The sequence below is a fragment of the Rhea pennata genome, chromosome 1, assembly GCF_028389875.1.
Source record: "Rhea pennata isolate bPtePen1 chromosome 1, bPtePen1.pri, whole genome shotgun sequence".
NCBI classification, from domain to species: domain Eukaryota; kingdom Metazoa; phylum Chordata; class Aves; order Rheiformes; family Rheidae; genus Rhea; species Rhea pennata.
Window position 1 is genome coordinate 144,946,015 of NC_084663.1, and position 17,267 is coordinate 144,963,281.

General features: G+C 39.8%; 1 protein-coding gene across 1 annotated transcript in view; it reads left to right on the forward strand.

The window, feature by feature from the left end:
- OCA2 (OCA2 melanosomal transmembrane protein) overlaps positions 1–17,267 on the forward strand; it is a 181,611-nt gene that overhangs the window by 14,687 nt on the left and 149,657 nt on the right. The window contains exons 2-5 of the mRNA XM_062574955.1: positions 9,504–9,602; positions 10,198–10,386; positions 14,301–14,358; positions 15,965–16,037. Of these exons, the coding sequence (XP_062430939.1) occupies positions 9,504–9,602; positions 10,198–10,386; positions 14,301–14,358; positions 15,965–16,037 (419 nt within the window). The remainder of the gene's footprint in view (positions 1–9,503; positions 9,603–10,197; positions 10,387–14,300; positions 14,359–15,964; positions 16,038–17,267) is intronic.

The following is a 17,267-nucleotide window of genomic DNA, read 5'->3' on the forward strand; positions in this document are numbered from 1 at the left end:
ACAGCATTCTGTAGGAAAGTATTTCCTCATCTGGGAAGTGCCCAATGGTCTTCTTCTAATAGCATTTCCTTTCTGATCATCTGTAAATTCAGCCAGTCTGATAGTGACTCTTCATACTTTAACGTATATTCCCCAAAGTCTTTGAGAGTACGTCATATCACTACATGGGTTACGAATAGCATTGTGCCAAGGTGGTCTCAATGTCCAGTTGTTTCTCAGAGCTGTCCTTCTGTTCCTGTTACCATCACCCCAGTGCCACAAATCTGCCTCCGTAAGGGGGGGGGGGGGGAGGAGGAAGGTTTTAAAACAAAAATTGTGACCACTTCCTTAACTTTTGAGATTCTTTGAATTGCCTGCCAGACTTAGAACTCCCTCATCTCCAATTGATCATAAATTTGAGTTAGCATCAGAGCTGGTTAAACTAGAAACTGGTAGTGAATAACAAAAAGAAATGCTGGCCATGCTTGCAGAATATGCTACGGTATTACAAGCGCAGCCGTGCTCAAAATGTTGCCAGTAAATTACCTTCATATAGCAGATTCATTTTTCAATATGTCCTGCAGCATTTGAGAATAATATCTCGTAGCAGGTTATCGTCTGTGTGATCCATAGAGAACTGGGGTTTGGGGAATTTGGACCACTCTCAACATGACAGCCTACTTCAAACTTGCAGCTTGTTGGCAGTCACCAACAGCTAAACGGTGTTGGCAAAGCCTGCTCCTGAAATGTGTTTTCACTTTCAGGCTCTCTGCAGAGAGCCCATTTTTCTTTGCTGAAGCAGAAAATATAGAGGAGGGAATAACAGCTGTGCCTTCTTAGTACATCTTCTCAGTCCTTCAAAGGGTGGTTACTCGCTCCGCTCCCCGCTCTCTCCCTTGGGAACCCCAGCCCTTGTGGTGGCCTGGTACTGGGGCAGAGAAAGTGTGGAAAAGCTTAGTCTTCTTACACTGCGCTAGAGCAGCTTCTGAGCAGCTTCTTTTAGCTTCACTCAGTCAGGAGAGGTGTTGGTCTCTTTAAGTTAATCATATCCTGATATCTTGATGGAGACATCCCCTGACAGAGGCAGGCAAAGAATCTGGGAGAAGAGAAGCTGCTGAATTCCTGGAGGTATCTGAAAATTTAATTTTTTTGGTGAAGTAGGATAACGCTATAAAGCCTGATTTGATTAAAAAAAGGGGAGGTGCTCTATTTGCTTAGCTGTTTCTAAACTGAAAAGTGCCTTAATTTTTTGAATAGTAGAATACGGAACAAATAAAGGAGGTGAGACTACTAGCACATCCTCTTTTGGGACATGTTCTCCCCCACCCCAGATCCAGCAGCTCATCCATATGCTTGAAGGAATGAATGAAGCAAGCACGTTATGTAGGACCCATCTAAGGGCCCATTTTCATCTTGGACAGGCTGAGCACACTTTCACTACATCTTTCTTATGCATGTTTTTAATTTGCCTGGGGACTTGGCTGTGACATGGTACTTCTCAACATGAGTCCTGCCAGTTGGCTGTGCCTGGTCTAGTGTCTTGCTGTCAAGTAGTGCCAGTGCTGCAATCCTCTGGGGAATCCTATACAGTCCTGTCTAAAAGAAAATTAGGAAAATCAAAGAGAAAAGAAGTCTATATTAAGTAATGCTTTCATTAATAAATTTTTCTGACATCTTAATGGTGCATGCTTTTAAAGGGTCAAGGGGTTATGTACTGATTTAGTTGAAACTATGTAAAGCAGTCATCAGAAGACGTCTGGAGCCTGTTTAGAGATAAGAGCGCTGGAGACTTTGATCCTTCCTGTGACTCTTAGTGTATCAGTTGACCATACTTTATTTGTGATGTCTTAAAAGTTCCCGTAACGCGCTACAATCATGACAGAGCGTTGTGACTGTGTGTGGGGAGATACAGATCATAATGTTCATAGACGTATGCATGCAGCTGCTTAGTATACAGTACAAGATTGCTTTTTAAATGTTTAAAAGTTGAATGCTCAGTTTGCACTATATAACCATTGTCCCTAAGAGGATATCGTTAGATATTGACAAGTAGCAAATCTGGGTGGAGGAATATATTTTAAGATGCAGTCTAATACTGCTGTGTTTTTTGCTGTTGTTTGGTTGCTTTTTTTCCTAATAAAAACCTCTCTGCTTTTCAAATTAATTTTAACACATGCTTATTTACAATTATGATAATAGCAATTAGTTCAGTACATGTGAGGTAGTGTGAGGATAAATGTTGTCTGTTCAGGGAAGCTGATATTTCCTAAATAAGGCTAAATAATAATGTAAACCCCATAAATTAAAGTCCTACAATTACTACCAGATTCCTGCATGATTAATTAATTCTCTGATATTCTAACACAGGTCTTCTCCTCTAGGAAACTTTCCCTAAAATTTTACTGACCTTGTTATAATCCCTTGGATATATAATCCCTGTTGTATTCTTGGACTTTAATTCAGGGGCAGCCTCACATTTATAATGATTTTACTGACTCAAGGATTGAGTCAGTAAGGATTTTACTGATTCAAGGAAACATACTAACCCCTTTTTTCCTGAAGAGATTCTGCTTTTAATGTTTTATATAGTGAAATTTTCAATAAGTTATGTTCAAAATTGTTGATATTCTTGCACAATATGTATGCTTGCATATTCACATCTTCAATTATGACCAACTCCTTTCTGGTAGAAGTGAGAATTATTGCTTTCGGTTGTCATAGAAATGGCTCGTTTACTGATACTTGCATGCACAACTTAGCATATGGCAGATGAAGCATTATATTAACTGATGTTTGAAATGTATGCTTTTTATTATAGGGAGTGAAAACTTAACGCATTGTGTGACATGATTAAACTGGCTTGTTGCAGGTGGAACCTGCAGTGCTCTTCAGCCATTTACACTGAGTAATGTTTGAGGAATTGCCAGCCCAACAGTGGGAACAGCTGGAGTTTCTCACACCCCTTCCCTTTCCCTCCTGCTCTCCTCATACTCTCCATATGGCAAGGAGGGCAGAGGAAACCTATTTCTCCTTAAATTGTATAAGTGCGTTTTGCAGGTTGAAGGTCCTGTTTCTGTTGTACAGCTGTACAGAAGAAGTACAAGCACCACCAAAAAACACCTGAACATTGTTCATGCCTAGGAGCTGCAGCACATCCATAGATTGTGGGAGCTTCTGCCTAGATGCCCTGAACTTGCATTTAGACCCTTATATTTTTAGATGTTGTGGATGGGCTCCTTCTCCAACTGGTTAGAGAGCTGGAGTTTCATCTGTGGACACCTTTATGACTTGGCAGAACCTGCTGTATTGTCTTTGAGGTTGACAGCTCTCCTATGATGCTGGTTGATCTTCTGGGTTACTATGGAAACAGTCAGAAATTGTAATTGCTTGAAAAATTGATGAAAGGAAAATACGACTTTCAAGTAACCGGCTCAAAAATCACATAGTTCCTCAGAACAAATCTATACTTCTATGGAGAGAGTCAAAATCTGTATAAACTACTTTCACAGCAGTAGCCAAGTGGTTAAGAACACAATCTTCTGTTTAAAAGTTTTCTCTTAGTTAGGAAAACAGGCCCAGATGTACCAAATGTGTCAATGAATGTGACCAGAGCTGAGGTTGTGCAGGAAGCAGGCCATACTTCTCTTTTTCTAACATCAATGCAACATGGATCTTTCCACATAAGTGGTGCTTTGCAAGTCATTGAAGAAGTCGTTGTCAAGCACTTTTTTCTATAGCTTTTGACTGTTTAGTTGCTTTCTCATTGATTGTAATTGCGACTCAGAAAGTGTTTCTACAGATGTGTTAATTATTTTTAATTTTCTCCCATCACTTTTTTTTTATGAAAGTGAAATAGGAAGGTTAATTTTTTGTGTAATCTATATGTATTCCTACATACAAAAGTATACATATAAAAATGCAAGAATTTTTTGCCTCTTTTAATATTTTATGTATAAAATGCTAATGATTTTTAACTCTGAACAAGAGAAAAACAGTGGAAGCTGTTGGTGTCCAGCTTACCAACTCCTCATATGCACTTAGTGCAAATTCAGACTAGTCTTCTGACCCTAAAAGTGTGTTTAACCATAACTACTTGACTCATGACTACTTGAACTTGGTGATTAGTTCCTTGGTGAGGTTGCTGAATTGCTCAGTAGACATAGATCACACTCCATTCTAGCATGCAGATATGCTAAGTTTCAAGCTTTCCTGGTCATGAAGATAAGTAACATTCAGCATGTGTACTGATTCCAGGTTTTGAAATATATCACAGTGGTTTCTTTTTCAGGAAGGATTACCTGGGTACTGTCATAATTGTCAGTTAGTTGCAGGCCTGAGGAGTAACTAGAATGACATTGATGATAGTTTTTTGACCACTGCACACTTCCTTCTCTAATGCCAGAGAGTCTTTTGGCCTTCCTGGATTTCACTTGCAGAAATTTGTGTTATCTTTTAATGGAGTGGATGACCAAATCCTGGGATAGTGCCTCTGTAGAAGTAGAGGCACAAATACACTTGTGTTAGGCTCTCCATTCAGGGATCATTTTCATTTGCATAATCTGTGCTATTCTTTCATTTTTTTTTCAACTTTTTTTGAGCTTTCTGCTGTCAAGTTCTTTTATACTCTAATTAGCTTTATTGTTTATATTACTGTCATTCTCCAATTAGAGTAATCACATCACTGAGGAGCTGAGGCTCTTCTACTTTTTCCTCTAATTACTCTTGTTTTGTCAAGCCTGGCTGTTTCCTGCTGCTTATTCTTGTCCATGTGTTCCTACTGTCTGCAAATTGATGTTATGTACTAATGGTTTTCACTATATCTGAAGACCTTTTCCAATTTTACTGAATTGGCTATTCTTGGAAAATGGTGAAATTCTATAGTCCCATTTAAAGGTGGCAAGACTGATACCAAGTAAGTGGGGATAACAAATCTGCAAAGGAAAGCAAGGATGTTTAAAGACATCAACCTCCTGGATTTGTCACTTAGAGTTAAGTCCCTTTAGACACCTTTCTCAATGTCTTTATTGTCTCTTTTTGGTTGCATTTGCTGCTATCCTTCAGCATATTGGTCACTCATTTACACTAGTGATGAAGACTTTGTGCTCTGGAATGTGGAGGAGAATACATCAACTCTGGTCTATCTTTAGTGCAACTGAAAGTGTGTACACTCAAGTATTTCTGCTCAAGCTGCCAATTTTGAGCAAGTATCCATAATTCAGCTGAGTAGTCAAAAGTTAGTTGCTCAGCCCAAAACAGTTTCAAAACTAATTTTTACAAATTTGCATGTGGCTACCAAGCAAGTCTTCACACAGAGACAAAATAAGCTGCTGCTCAGTCCCCTGCTTTTCTTCTTGCATGTGAGAGAAGTGTTATGAGGGGTGTCTGCCCTGCTCTCCCCTCAAAGGCAAGCACTGGCTCACACCTGACATTAGGGATTGTCCAAATTTGCTCTGGTGCTGCATCGTGTGGTTCTTGCATTTCCTTGGCTAAGCTCATTGGTGCCATTGGAGTGGCCTACAGGGTGCCATGCATGTGCCAGCCAGTCATCCGTGCCAGAGGAGGCAGCGTGGCCCCAACAGTGAACTGTGCCTGGCCTTTTACTGGTAGGGGAAGTGGTCACTGCCTAGAGCAGAATGGCCTCGTTCAGAAGAGAATGGGACCGACTTCATTATGTGTTAGAATAACCTGCGTTTTGGGACTTACACTTGAACACATCTTCATTGGTTTCAGCAGTAGTACAAAAGTAGAAGGTTCACTGCACCTTTCAGATTATTGGAGAAGAAATTGTGAGAAGTTCTGGGCTTTAGGTAGTTGTTGCCCTCCAGTACCTGCAGCAGGAGACTGCTACTGCCTGCTAATCCTGCCAGCATCTTGTATTGTCTGTGTTCATTTATTTACTTTTTAATAGAAACAGAATTGTTAGTTTACATACATATTTATTTAAATCAAAGTAGCCTTGATAACTGTTAATTAGAAGAAGAGAATGGATTTTTTGTAGAAATATTTCTGATTACTAATCTTAGATTTTGCACATGCCCTAAGAGTGGCCATGCAAGCAGAAATGTAAGCCCAGAAGGGTTAATGGCATGTGCAATGCAAGGTGAGATCAGTGCAATACATACTGTATACTTTTTGGAAACTTTTCTGTGCAGCAAGTGGCACTATTTTGTTTAACAACAAAAACAGCTCATTGGTCTTCATTTCACAGAATCGCAGAATGGGTAAGGTTGGAAGGGACCTCTGGAGATCATCTAGTCCAACCCCTCTGCTCAAGCAGGGGTAGACAGGGTTGCATCCAGGTGGACCTTGAATATCTCCAGAGAAGGAGACTCCACAACCTCTCTGGGCAACCTGGTCCAGTGCTCCGTCACTCTCACAGGGAAGAAATTCCCCCTCACGGTCAGGGGGAACTTCCTGTGGTTCATCCTGTGCCCATTGCCTCTTGTCCTGTCACCTGGGACAACTGAAAAGAGTTTGTCCTCGTCCCCTTGACACCCTCCCTTCAGGTACTTGTACACATTGATCAGATCCCCCCTCAGTCTTCTCTTCCCCAGGCTAAACAGGCCCAGGTCTCGCAGCCGTTCCTCATAGGGCAGATGCTCCAGCCCTCCAATCATCCTCATAGCCCTACGCTGGACTCTCTCCAGTAGCTCCATGTCTGTCTTGTCCTGAGGAGCCCAGAACTGGACACAGTACTCGAGATGAGGCCTCACCAGGGCTGAGTAGAGGGGCAGGATCACATTCCTCGACCTGCTGGCTACACCCTTCCTAAGGCACCCCAGGAGACCATTGGCCTTCTTGGCCACAAGGGCACATTGCTGACTCACGGACAACTTGTCATCCACCAGCACTTCCAGGTCCTTCTCTGCAGAGCTGCTTTCCAGCAGGTCAGCCCCCAGCTTGTACTGGTGCATGGGATTATTTCTCCCTAGGTGCAGGACTCTGCGCTCGCCCTTGTTGAACCTCAGGAGGTTCCTGTCTGCCCAGCTCTCCAGCCTTTCCAGGTCTCTGAATGGCAGCACAGCCCTCTGGTGTATCAGCCACTGCTCCCAGCTTGGTATCATTGGCAAACTTGCTGAGGAGGCACTCTGTCTCTTCATCCAGGCCGTTGATGAATAAATTGAACAGGACGGGACCCAGTACTGAGCCCTTGGGAACTCCACTAGCCACAGGCCTCCAGCTAGACTCTGTGCCACTGATGACGACCCTCTGAGCTCTGCCTTTCAGCCAGTTCTCAGTTCACCTCACTGTCCACTCATTCAACCCACACTTCCTGAGCTTATGTAGGAGAATGTTATGGGAGACAGTGTCAAAAGCCTTACTGAAGTCGAGGTACACAACATCCACTGCTCTCCCCTCATCTCTGAATGTATAAATTCATTGCCCACTATCAGAATTTTTGTTGAATGTATCATTTTTGGATGCAATTTTCAAATGTAGTGGCCTGCTAGGATTAGCCAGAAGTATATCAATGAGCCTACACTTAAAATCCTCATACTATTTTTACTATCCTTCTTATAGATTTGTTTTTGTAAAAGCTCTAGGTAATCTTTTATATCTAAGGCTATGATATGATTAGATTAGTGCATGCTGTAAAATATAAGGATTTCTCTGCTTAAACTTCTAGTGTGAGTGGTATTTTCTCCTATTTCAAAAAGGGAAATAGCTTCAATCATCTCTTTTGAACAATCATCTCTTCCCAGACGAAGTGTCAGTGCAATCTAGCACCTGAATTCTAATCTAACATCTGACATGAGGTACCAGATAATTCAGTTTCCCTAACACTTCATTCTCTTTTGCTGAGATTGCAAACCAGCACTTACTTACTTACAAAAGAGTTCGAATGAGAGATGCGGTCACTCAAGGCTGAAATGACCATACTCATTGCCACACACCTAGCTTGGCTTCTGAATGGTAGCAGAGGATCACTACTAACGGGAAAACTGAAGCAGTGACTGAAGATTTTGATTTTACAAAGTCTGAGTTCGTGCTTATCTCTGCACATTGCAAATAATTTGATTATTCTCCATCGTGATATTAAGTTAAATATACACACCCTTTTCTTGGACTTGTCTTATATTTGAAAGACTGTATTACCTGTCAGCCTTGAATATTTATTTGTTAGCCTGTGATTTTATTATTCTAGCAATAGCAAATGACATTTAAGGTTTCCATGGAATGTGATGGAAATGCGCCCATCAAATCTAAGTGCCTTCAGGAATAGCAAACTGTGTATTGATTGTATGTCTAGCACATCTCTTTGGGATGTTCTGGTGATGGATGGCCTCAGTTATGAATGAAATGCATTTGTGTGTGTGTCTGAATAACAGTTGTTATGAATGAAAACATCTCCGGCAGAGCCAGATCTTACAGATGCTCAGCGAGTTTCTCTCTCCCAGAAACTTGTCCCAAAGCTAGACCGCCTTGATTGAGATTGATTCTCTTCAGCTGTTTCTTAAGCTTTGGAATCTATATTTTACGGGACTCTTAGCAATGCTAAACTGCAACATGGCAAAACATAGCTTTCTATCAGTTAATTATCTGGTTAATCACGGGGACCGAGACCTGATAGGAACTGTTTGGAAGGGTTCGTGCCTCAGGAATGAGGAACTTGCAGCTGCGTGTGACAGTAGGGATGGAAGCTGACCTGTAACGCCCAGGCAGCGGCGCCCTTTTGTTGCTTCTGCTCTCAACTTCAGATCTGGTGAACTACAGTTATTGGTTTAAGAGTGACATGGATTTTGGGGCAAGGTTCTTCTGTGGGCAAGGTCTGCAAGAATTTGCAGACTTAAGTGGGGCTGAAGGGGGAAGATATTTTCCACAAAGGTGGTAGTTGTCATAATCCATGGTAGTCCAAACCCAAGTCTTAGTGTTACTTTAACCGAGTAGCATCAGGATATTAAATTCCTAAAAGTTTAATTATATTCTGTATGCATAATCCCAATTCCGTACTTGAGATGGGTAGTAGTTCCTTAACTAGAATTGGAAGGAGGACGTTACTCGGCCCTTCAAAGTGTTTTTTTCAGTTTACCCCATACTACTTTTGTAATATTGCTGAAATTTCCAAGAGAAAACTAATTTCAGATAAAAATTATCTTCCGTAATACAAAGGGTGAGATGGCTTACATACCATATACTATATACTTATATAAAGTTATATGAAAATATATAATTATTTACCTTAAGAATTTTGCCGTATTAATATTACAGTGCAATTGTCTGCCTTAACCTTAGATACTGAAATTGTAAGCATTGAAGTGTGAGTTAATTGCCTATGCTTCCTCTGGCATTCAAAGGTAAATTCATTGACTATTTTAGACTCCAATTATAGGATGAGGCAAATCTCTCTGATTTTGTTTAATAAAGTCCCCCTTGACTATAAAGGAGTTCAAACTTAGCAGAAACCTTAAATTATGTGAACACCATTATTAAGACTATTTAACTAGTTAGATACTAGCAAAATACTACCTAGAATCTTAGAGAAACATTGTAATACTAATAATTGATTTTTTTTTCCTCCAAAGATATCACTTCAATTTTCCCAAATTATTCAGCCCAAAGTCAAAAAGAACTTGTTTTACAGAGAGGACACCTCTGCTGAAGGTTTCTTCAGAGGAAAATGGGTGAGTTACTTTAATTTTACATTAAATAGTTGTTTCCTAAACTCTCTTTTATTTAATTGTGCATGATTTTCTCTTATATTCTGACACCAAGCCTGTTGGGAAATAATGTGACCTGCAGGGGTTGTGAACAGAGGCTGATTTTGGAGGAGCTTGAATGAAAAAAGGGGCTGTAAATAGAGAAGGAAAAGATGTAAGGTCTGAGATTGAGGTGATCTGGGCGCTAAGGATTAGCAGCTGCATGTCGTGTGTTCGTGTTGCTTCCACGTGCTGTTTGCTGCACTGGAAAACACAGCAGAGCTGTGGGAAAGGTCCCTTAGGGGCTGCACATGCTGAATCCTGAAGCAGGTCTGCCTGGTGCATCAGAGGACTAGCTCTACCAGGTGCACCTAAGTATCAGGAGCTCTTTGTTTTTGCTCCCTGCTCTACCCAACTGTGTCACCAGGAGGAGCTCAATTTGTACTAAATAAATCTCTTTCCATGAATATTTCCATTAAAATCAATTACAGTGATGCTAAACACATGCAAGATCAGCTACATCTGTTATCCGATGAAAAAAACCGCTGTTTTAATTATGTTTACTGCAAATGTGTGACAGATTACCGTGCCTGGCTCTTCATAATCCAGATTTTACCACGGATGATGATTCATGGGACAACAGCTCTGCAGAATTTGAACAAAAGTTTCAACTAGGAAGTGGAATGACCAGTTTGTCCAGATCTGTTTCTTCTGAGAGATATGAAATCTTGGACAACCTCCACATAAAGTTCAATTTATCGAAGATGAGGTCTGAATTCAAACATTCATTTATCTCTCTATAGATTCTATTTTATTTCTTAATTAAATTTTAAGTGTAGATATCTAGAAAAAGGCTTGTTGTCTGCAAATGAAAAGAGTAACACTCCATATTTAGGCCATAACTTGCCATTGATAGTGTATAAATAAGCTGGTGAAACTACTGAAACGCTACTTACTGGTCAATAGTACCCTGTGTTTACAAGCGTTAATCTTAGCATATATTCTAAATTTGAAATTAAATATTGTTTATATCCCTTTTAAAGTTTGTTGGCACTTATTCCTTGCAGGCATCTTGGTCTCTAACACAGCTTTATTCTTTAGCATTTTGTTTCTTTTATAATATATTTCATTATAATTAAAACAAGTATATAGTCTTCTATGTATATAATGCAGTCTTTCTCTTGTCATTATAGTAGCTTTTTAAACATACACAATGCAAAATATAACCAGATATTATGTATCTTTAATGCATTAGTATACTTCACTCTATCTCAAGGTAAACTTCAACCTCACTTGGTCGAGAAGGAGGTTGAATCTGTTAATGTATGAAAAGATATCAATGTACTTATCAAGAACTTCAGTTCAAATTTTCTTCGGATATTTTCTCCTGTATTTTAGCTAGCAAACGCCTTAATCTCAGATACTAGTTCCCTCTGCTGCTTCCAGAGTTTCAGCCCTTTTTCATACTGTGACATGGCTTCTGCTGATAGCTCTGCAGATTTGCCTGGAGCCCTGCACTAGATGTTAGCATCTCTATGTAGATCTGCGGATCCTTTTCAACAAGATGTCCACGCATCTTTTCCCAATATGCACGTTGTCTTAGCTCATCACTTTACAATTATTTTCCTTCTTTCATTATGCGCATTATATTGTGCGGAGTGTCACTCTCTTGCCGAATAAATGGAGCGGGATAATTTCAATGGCTGCAATTAGTGCAATATGAGCTGATGTGAAGAACTTTGGCAGAAGTCTTTCTTCACACTCTCAGTAGCCTTCCCTGGTATTTGACAGAACAAAGGCATCGAGTAGGACTGTAGAATCGATTGTCTCCAGTATGGCACACGTTTATGTTCTGGAGAGTAAAATATTTCTCTGGCAGAACTTCCTGTGAATTATTTTCAAAGCTTTATTTTTGGTTGTACATACGGGGCCAGCTCCTCAGTTGTTGTAAATCAGCATAACTCCACGGGGATAATAAATGGACCTAAGCTGCCTAACACCACATGCAGATCAGACTAAAAATCATTTGGTTTAGAACAGGGGGCGAAATCCTTCATAGATTTATACTTCATGCATTTCCCACTGAAGTCAAATAAGATTGTGCTGCAGGCATATATCAGAGAATTTGGCACCGGGTTTGTAGTTGCATCGCTGTGCCAGATTAGAACTGCAGAGAGAGACAGATTGCAAAACATGAGCAAGTCAAAGGCTGATCACTTCGGAACTATAAGCTGTTAAAAGCACTGCTTCCCTAATACAAAATACCATGAAAACAAACAGACGGGAGGAAAAAAGCCTTCTAAATTCTGCATTTAACAAAATAACCTTCTCCAAAAGCTTTTTTGTTATATTTTGTCAGCTCCTTGAGAAGAATCTCTATTTACAGATAAGTGCTTAAGAATTTATAAAGGCTTAATTAATGCCTTTTGATTTCTGCTGTCTTAAAATCAAGTTATTGCTGTTTCTTGTTTCAATAATAATAAGAATTGTTACTATTATTATTTGAAATCATAATTTGGAAGTGCAAACAGAAAATATCAAATGCATTAATACTATGTGGACTGGGCTTTAGTAATTCATAAAATAATATGTTCTCAAAAATAATGAAATAGAACTGTATTGTAAAGACATAGAGAATAGACAAGCAGGGGAGAGAAAAATATATGGCTGAGCTAACATTAGGTCTTTTCCATAAATCACACAATACCAAAATAAGTTATCAGTTGCAAGGTTCTGATAATGGCTTTTTTTTTTTTTTTTTTTTTTTTTTTTTTTTTTTTTGTGTGTGATTCCTCCCCCTGCCTTGCTTTTCATCACAGCATGGCTATCTGGTGTTTCTAGAAGAGCCTGCCTAACTGACTTGCCCTCCTTGCTGCCTTTTCTAGATTTTTATTCTGTACAAATCCTGTATAGAGTTTCTACCATTTAAATCTGTTATAGCCCCTTTGTGCCCGGTTTGACTGTGGCCTCACATTTTAATTAACTATTGTTTTCTCTGCTTGTTTGGAGAACTCTAATGAGAAGAAGGAATTTTTAGAAAACAAAATTTATCAAAAATAGCTCTCCAGCTATTACACAGTGTTTTCAACCAAAGAACTTGATTTAGGAACTGATTTCCATTGTGATTAAAAAATATTTTTGACTCTCTTCAGACTATTCTACCTTAATATTATTGACAGTTGTCTGTCAATAAAGCTATTTATTGCAAAATTCCCTTCTCAACTAATTATCCTAGTAACTTGAAATATTTTTCTTCTTACTATCATCAGGCTTAAATCAAACCCTACATTTGTCATTCTGTCAGGAAAGCAATACAACTTTTAAATGTTTACTTCTGAAAAAATAGGATGAGAACATCAATGGCTTCAATTAATAAAAAGATGTAATAAGGGCAAGTCATTGTCTAAATCAAGACATCTGTGTAACATACTGATGGGTAACATGAAAATAATTTATTGAGTTGCCTTTTATGGTGAGATACAAAAATGGTAATTTAAAATTGATAAGTCTTAAATTTCTTATTCAAGAACACAAGTTTTCTACATCTAAAATTTTAATTTACACTTTTTCTTACTTAACTCAGTAAATAGTAAGCTCTGACACTTCAGAAGACTTGATTGCACTGAATAGCTAGATGTGGGAATTTCCTCAAGCGCACAGATGTGCTATGGAAAAAAAAAATCTAGTACTTGTCAGTTTATCTAACGAGGCTCATGAAGTATATTTGTTTTAAAGAGAAGCTTTCAAAACTGGCAGCTCCTTAAAGTTTATTCCCGTCTTCCAACTCTCTTTGCCACCTCTAAGGATGCATCTGAGAACTCCAGTTTTGAGGAAGTATTTCATGATGATATCCCTCTACGCAACAAGTAAAATGTGTTAAGAGTCCTATCTTTAAGCTTTTATGTAAGGAAAACTCCACTGATGTTCAAATCAGTTTTGGATTTGTAAGGACTATGAAAGTAGGCCCCTTAGAGGGAATTGCAAACTAACTGGCCTGTGACTGTGTATGTTGGTACTCTACGCGAAACTGGGCTTTCAAGCTAACCGTGGGATTTTTTGGAACAATTGCCTGCTGATCAGTCCTTGCAGAAATGCCCCTCTGGCCTAGAGTATGTGTGAGCACTCACTGTGCGCACGCTCCCCGTGATGGGCCACAGACTGATGCTGGCGGAACTGCAACACTGGTGTTACTAGCTGTGACTAACACTGTGGTGGCTGTGATACTGGTTTTGACTCCTGCCCCTCTTTATTCCCCATTTCCTTCCCTGGAGCTTTGGTAACACTAGTTCCTCCACCCCATGGTGGAAAAGGTCTGCAGTCCTTCCTCCCCATGGTGGCATTGGCCGGTGGGGTGGCTCTGTAGGCAGCCAGTGGCAGCAGGAGACCAGCAGCTCCATGTCCCAGCTCCAGATTCACCCTGGTTTCCCAAGAGGCACATCCTCCTTCCTGTGCCATGAGACTAGACTGGCAACGGAGTGAGGGCAGGAGGCCCTTGTAGTCACCCTCTACACAGCCCAAGCCTTTGCTGACCCTCTATAGTGGTGGCTGTACTGTGAAACAGACCACACAGAAACACCTATAAGTGCTTAGTATGATGTTCCCAGAAGGGAATAACATTAAGAGAACAAAAAAGACTTTTTTTTAAAGTAATAATTCAATAAATATATGTTTCTTACATTTCAGATGCTGTCTAAAATTCCTAAAAGTTTCAGGCCTTTTTATCTTTGTAGTTGTCTGCTCTGTAAGTATTGGATTTTTCCGCTTTTTTCCCCCCTTCTATTAAATTCCTTGCAAGTATTTCAGAATGAGGTGTGATATTTAGTCTTAGCTAATAAAATAATGTTTTAAGGATAGGGACAAGATGGCAAAAAATGAAAATAATGTGTAGAGCCTTATACATGCTTGGATCACTCTTTGGTGTACTACTCACCACCTTGGACAATGTGGTAGGGTAGGGTGTTGAGTTTGAGGAGGCAATTTAAACTCAAGTTTACATGTCATTAATAGTTTCATAGCGAGTTTAGGATGAGTCCTCGGAAACTACTTAAAACCTGGGAAACATTCATAGGTTTCCCCCTGCCAAAATGTTTATCTCCTCCATTTAAATGGCCATTTTCTCATGGAAGAAAATAAACCATATAAAATGTTTTATGGACTCTCTGCTTTCCTGAGTGGCTGTTGAAATACAGCAACTCGGCGTAATTCCTGTGAATGAGTGCTTGCAGCCACTGAGGAAGGGCAGGGCCCCTCTGAAATAAAAGGAGAGAAAGGAAAGGAGAAGAGAGTATAGCTGTGTCCTGTTGGCAGACCAAAGACCCCAACATGTCTTTAAAAAAATCTCTCTCATTCTCAGTTCATTCTTTCTTTCTCCTGTGCAGTGTTCATCCCCTTTCTACAGTCAGTATGCCTCCCTCTTCCTCTTGCTGCCCTCATATTTCTCCAAGAAACATGCTCTCCTTCTACCTACGAACTTCAGGTATGCTTTTTGTTTTCCTATCCCATTCCTAACATTTCATAGTCCTCTTTCCTCGCCTCCTCCTGTCCCATTACGGCTGTCCTTAGTCTTTGTTGTACCTCTGTCACCGCATAAGAGCATCATCATATTGGCTTTTAAATTTGCCCATCTTGCAATGCTGGGAGGCAGCTAGAGGCAGACACAGAGTGGCTCTTCTCCTGGCTCCTCTCCAATCACTGCTCTGCAGTAACAACATAAATGGCACAGCTGGAAGACGCTGGGAAACGGAGGAGCTGTCAGAAGAAATGCGCTAGGACGCGTGCACCAGCAATCACAGCGCTCCACTGTGAGAAAGACAGAGCGTGGCGGGAGGCAGGCAGCTCACCACTGAGGCTGCTGGAGTGCAGCACTCTGCCGCTGAAATCTTTGAAATCAACAAAGCCTTTGCCTGCAAAACTTGCAAAGCGTTTCAGGTGGTTGGAATTCATCCTTTTAAATGCTGTGAGGAACACATTTTTGGCTGGCAAGGTTTCTGTATCAGAGGACGAGAAAATGACTTTCTGTATTCCCTTAGATGGGAGTGTTGCTTTCCAGATAGATACTTAAGATTGCAAGTTTGTTCTAAGAAGCAATTGAATAAATAAATCAACTATATGACTTTGGCAGTAAATTTAGGGAATGAACATTACTTGTCCTTGACACATATATCCCATGGCAGATTTTCAGCTGTGGGGAAGCGTACTTGGAAATACTGAAAACAAACTTATAATATATTATACAGTTTGAAACAGTTTTGTTTAAACATTTGAAACAGAAGTATTTGAAAATTTTGAAATAGATATTTTTCAATTTTTGTATTAATATGGCATGTTTGTTTTTTTCCTTGCCCTAGATTTTATTTGGCATTTATCCAGATCAAAACGTGCCCTGGCAGATGGTGGCTGTATCACCTCTGGAAAGCTTCTGTATCCTTCTCATTAAAAATGAACTGAGGTTTCATTGATAAACTGGTTGAAAGGTTGCTCTCTATCTTATACCCTGAAAGGATTTAATATCTTCAGAGCCCAGGCTGCACTTAGACTTCTCTTTTGATGTAGGCCACAGTTCTTCTCCAGTGATTCTGAATGAATCCACCTGCCTGGGGGAGCTAGTGTTTTCCATCTAGTCCCTGTACCAAGAGTGTAAAAACAAATTGCAGTCCGGCTGAGTCAAGTCCCAGAAAATAGCTGGGATCGTGGTTAGGATGTGCACTCAGCTGCAGCAAATACTCCCTGGTCCAGTCTGGACACCATGTATGCTTGGACTGTGATGTTACCCAGTGAGCTCCTTCAAAAGCATCAAAGTAGCTGATTCACAAATATGTTTCTGTAACAGCTTAGCCCAGTCATATGTTTGGATTATGGAGCTATAGATATATTTCAATGGAAGTGCAGATCCCCATATAAATTTTCCAGGTATAAATTGTTCAATAGTGAATTTAAGCCTGCTGATTGTCAAGGAACTGTGCAAGAGGACAAGCAATAGAATAAACAGAGATAAATATGGTTCACTGCAGGTGAATGAAGACCTGATGTGAGAAGTCTTTGAGGGATATTCAGTGTTCATTCAATTATTAAACAAACAAAAACTTTTGCAAATAAATTACATTTCTAGTTCCCATCATTTTTATAATTTAATCAGGCTACTGTTTCTTTGGTTCTTACTCCACTAGCCTTGGAAGGTGATTCAGTTATAGACATATTTTGGAAGCATCTGTTAGGTTTTTGCTTATTTTGAGAAGGCACAGCTGGATTTATTTTTTGAAGTGTTAAATTTTTCTATTTTGCTGGGCAGGCCCATAGCTTTGAGAAGTAAGAGTCCATTTTAAATAGATTTGGTTTCTAGCATTTTCACTATTGTCAATAATGACACAATATCACACCAGTATTAGTAGGGTAAATGAGGAAGAAAAGATTAAAACTTGAGAGTCATTTATAGTAAATAGATGTTGAAATTGCTTTTCAGAGGAAAGCAAGTGAAGAGGTAGTAGGACCAGTGGCAACATCAGCTGTAGATACCCACTAGTATCCTGTTCACATCAATATTTTTGTCCTCCTTGAAACTGTGGTTGAAAGCTCCTGTTTGTACATATACATATATGTGGTCATGGACGGCATCAGGGCTGTAATGGCCAAATCTTTCAAGTCAGGATATAT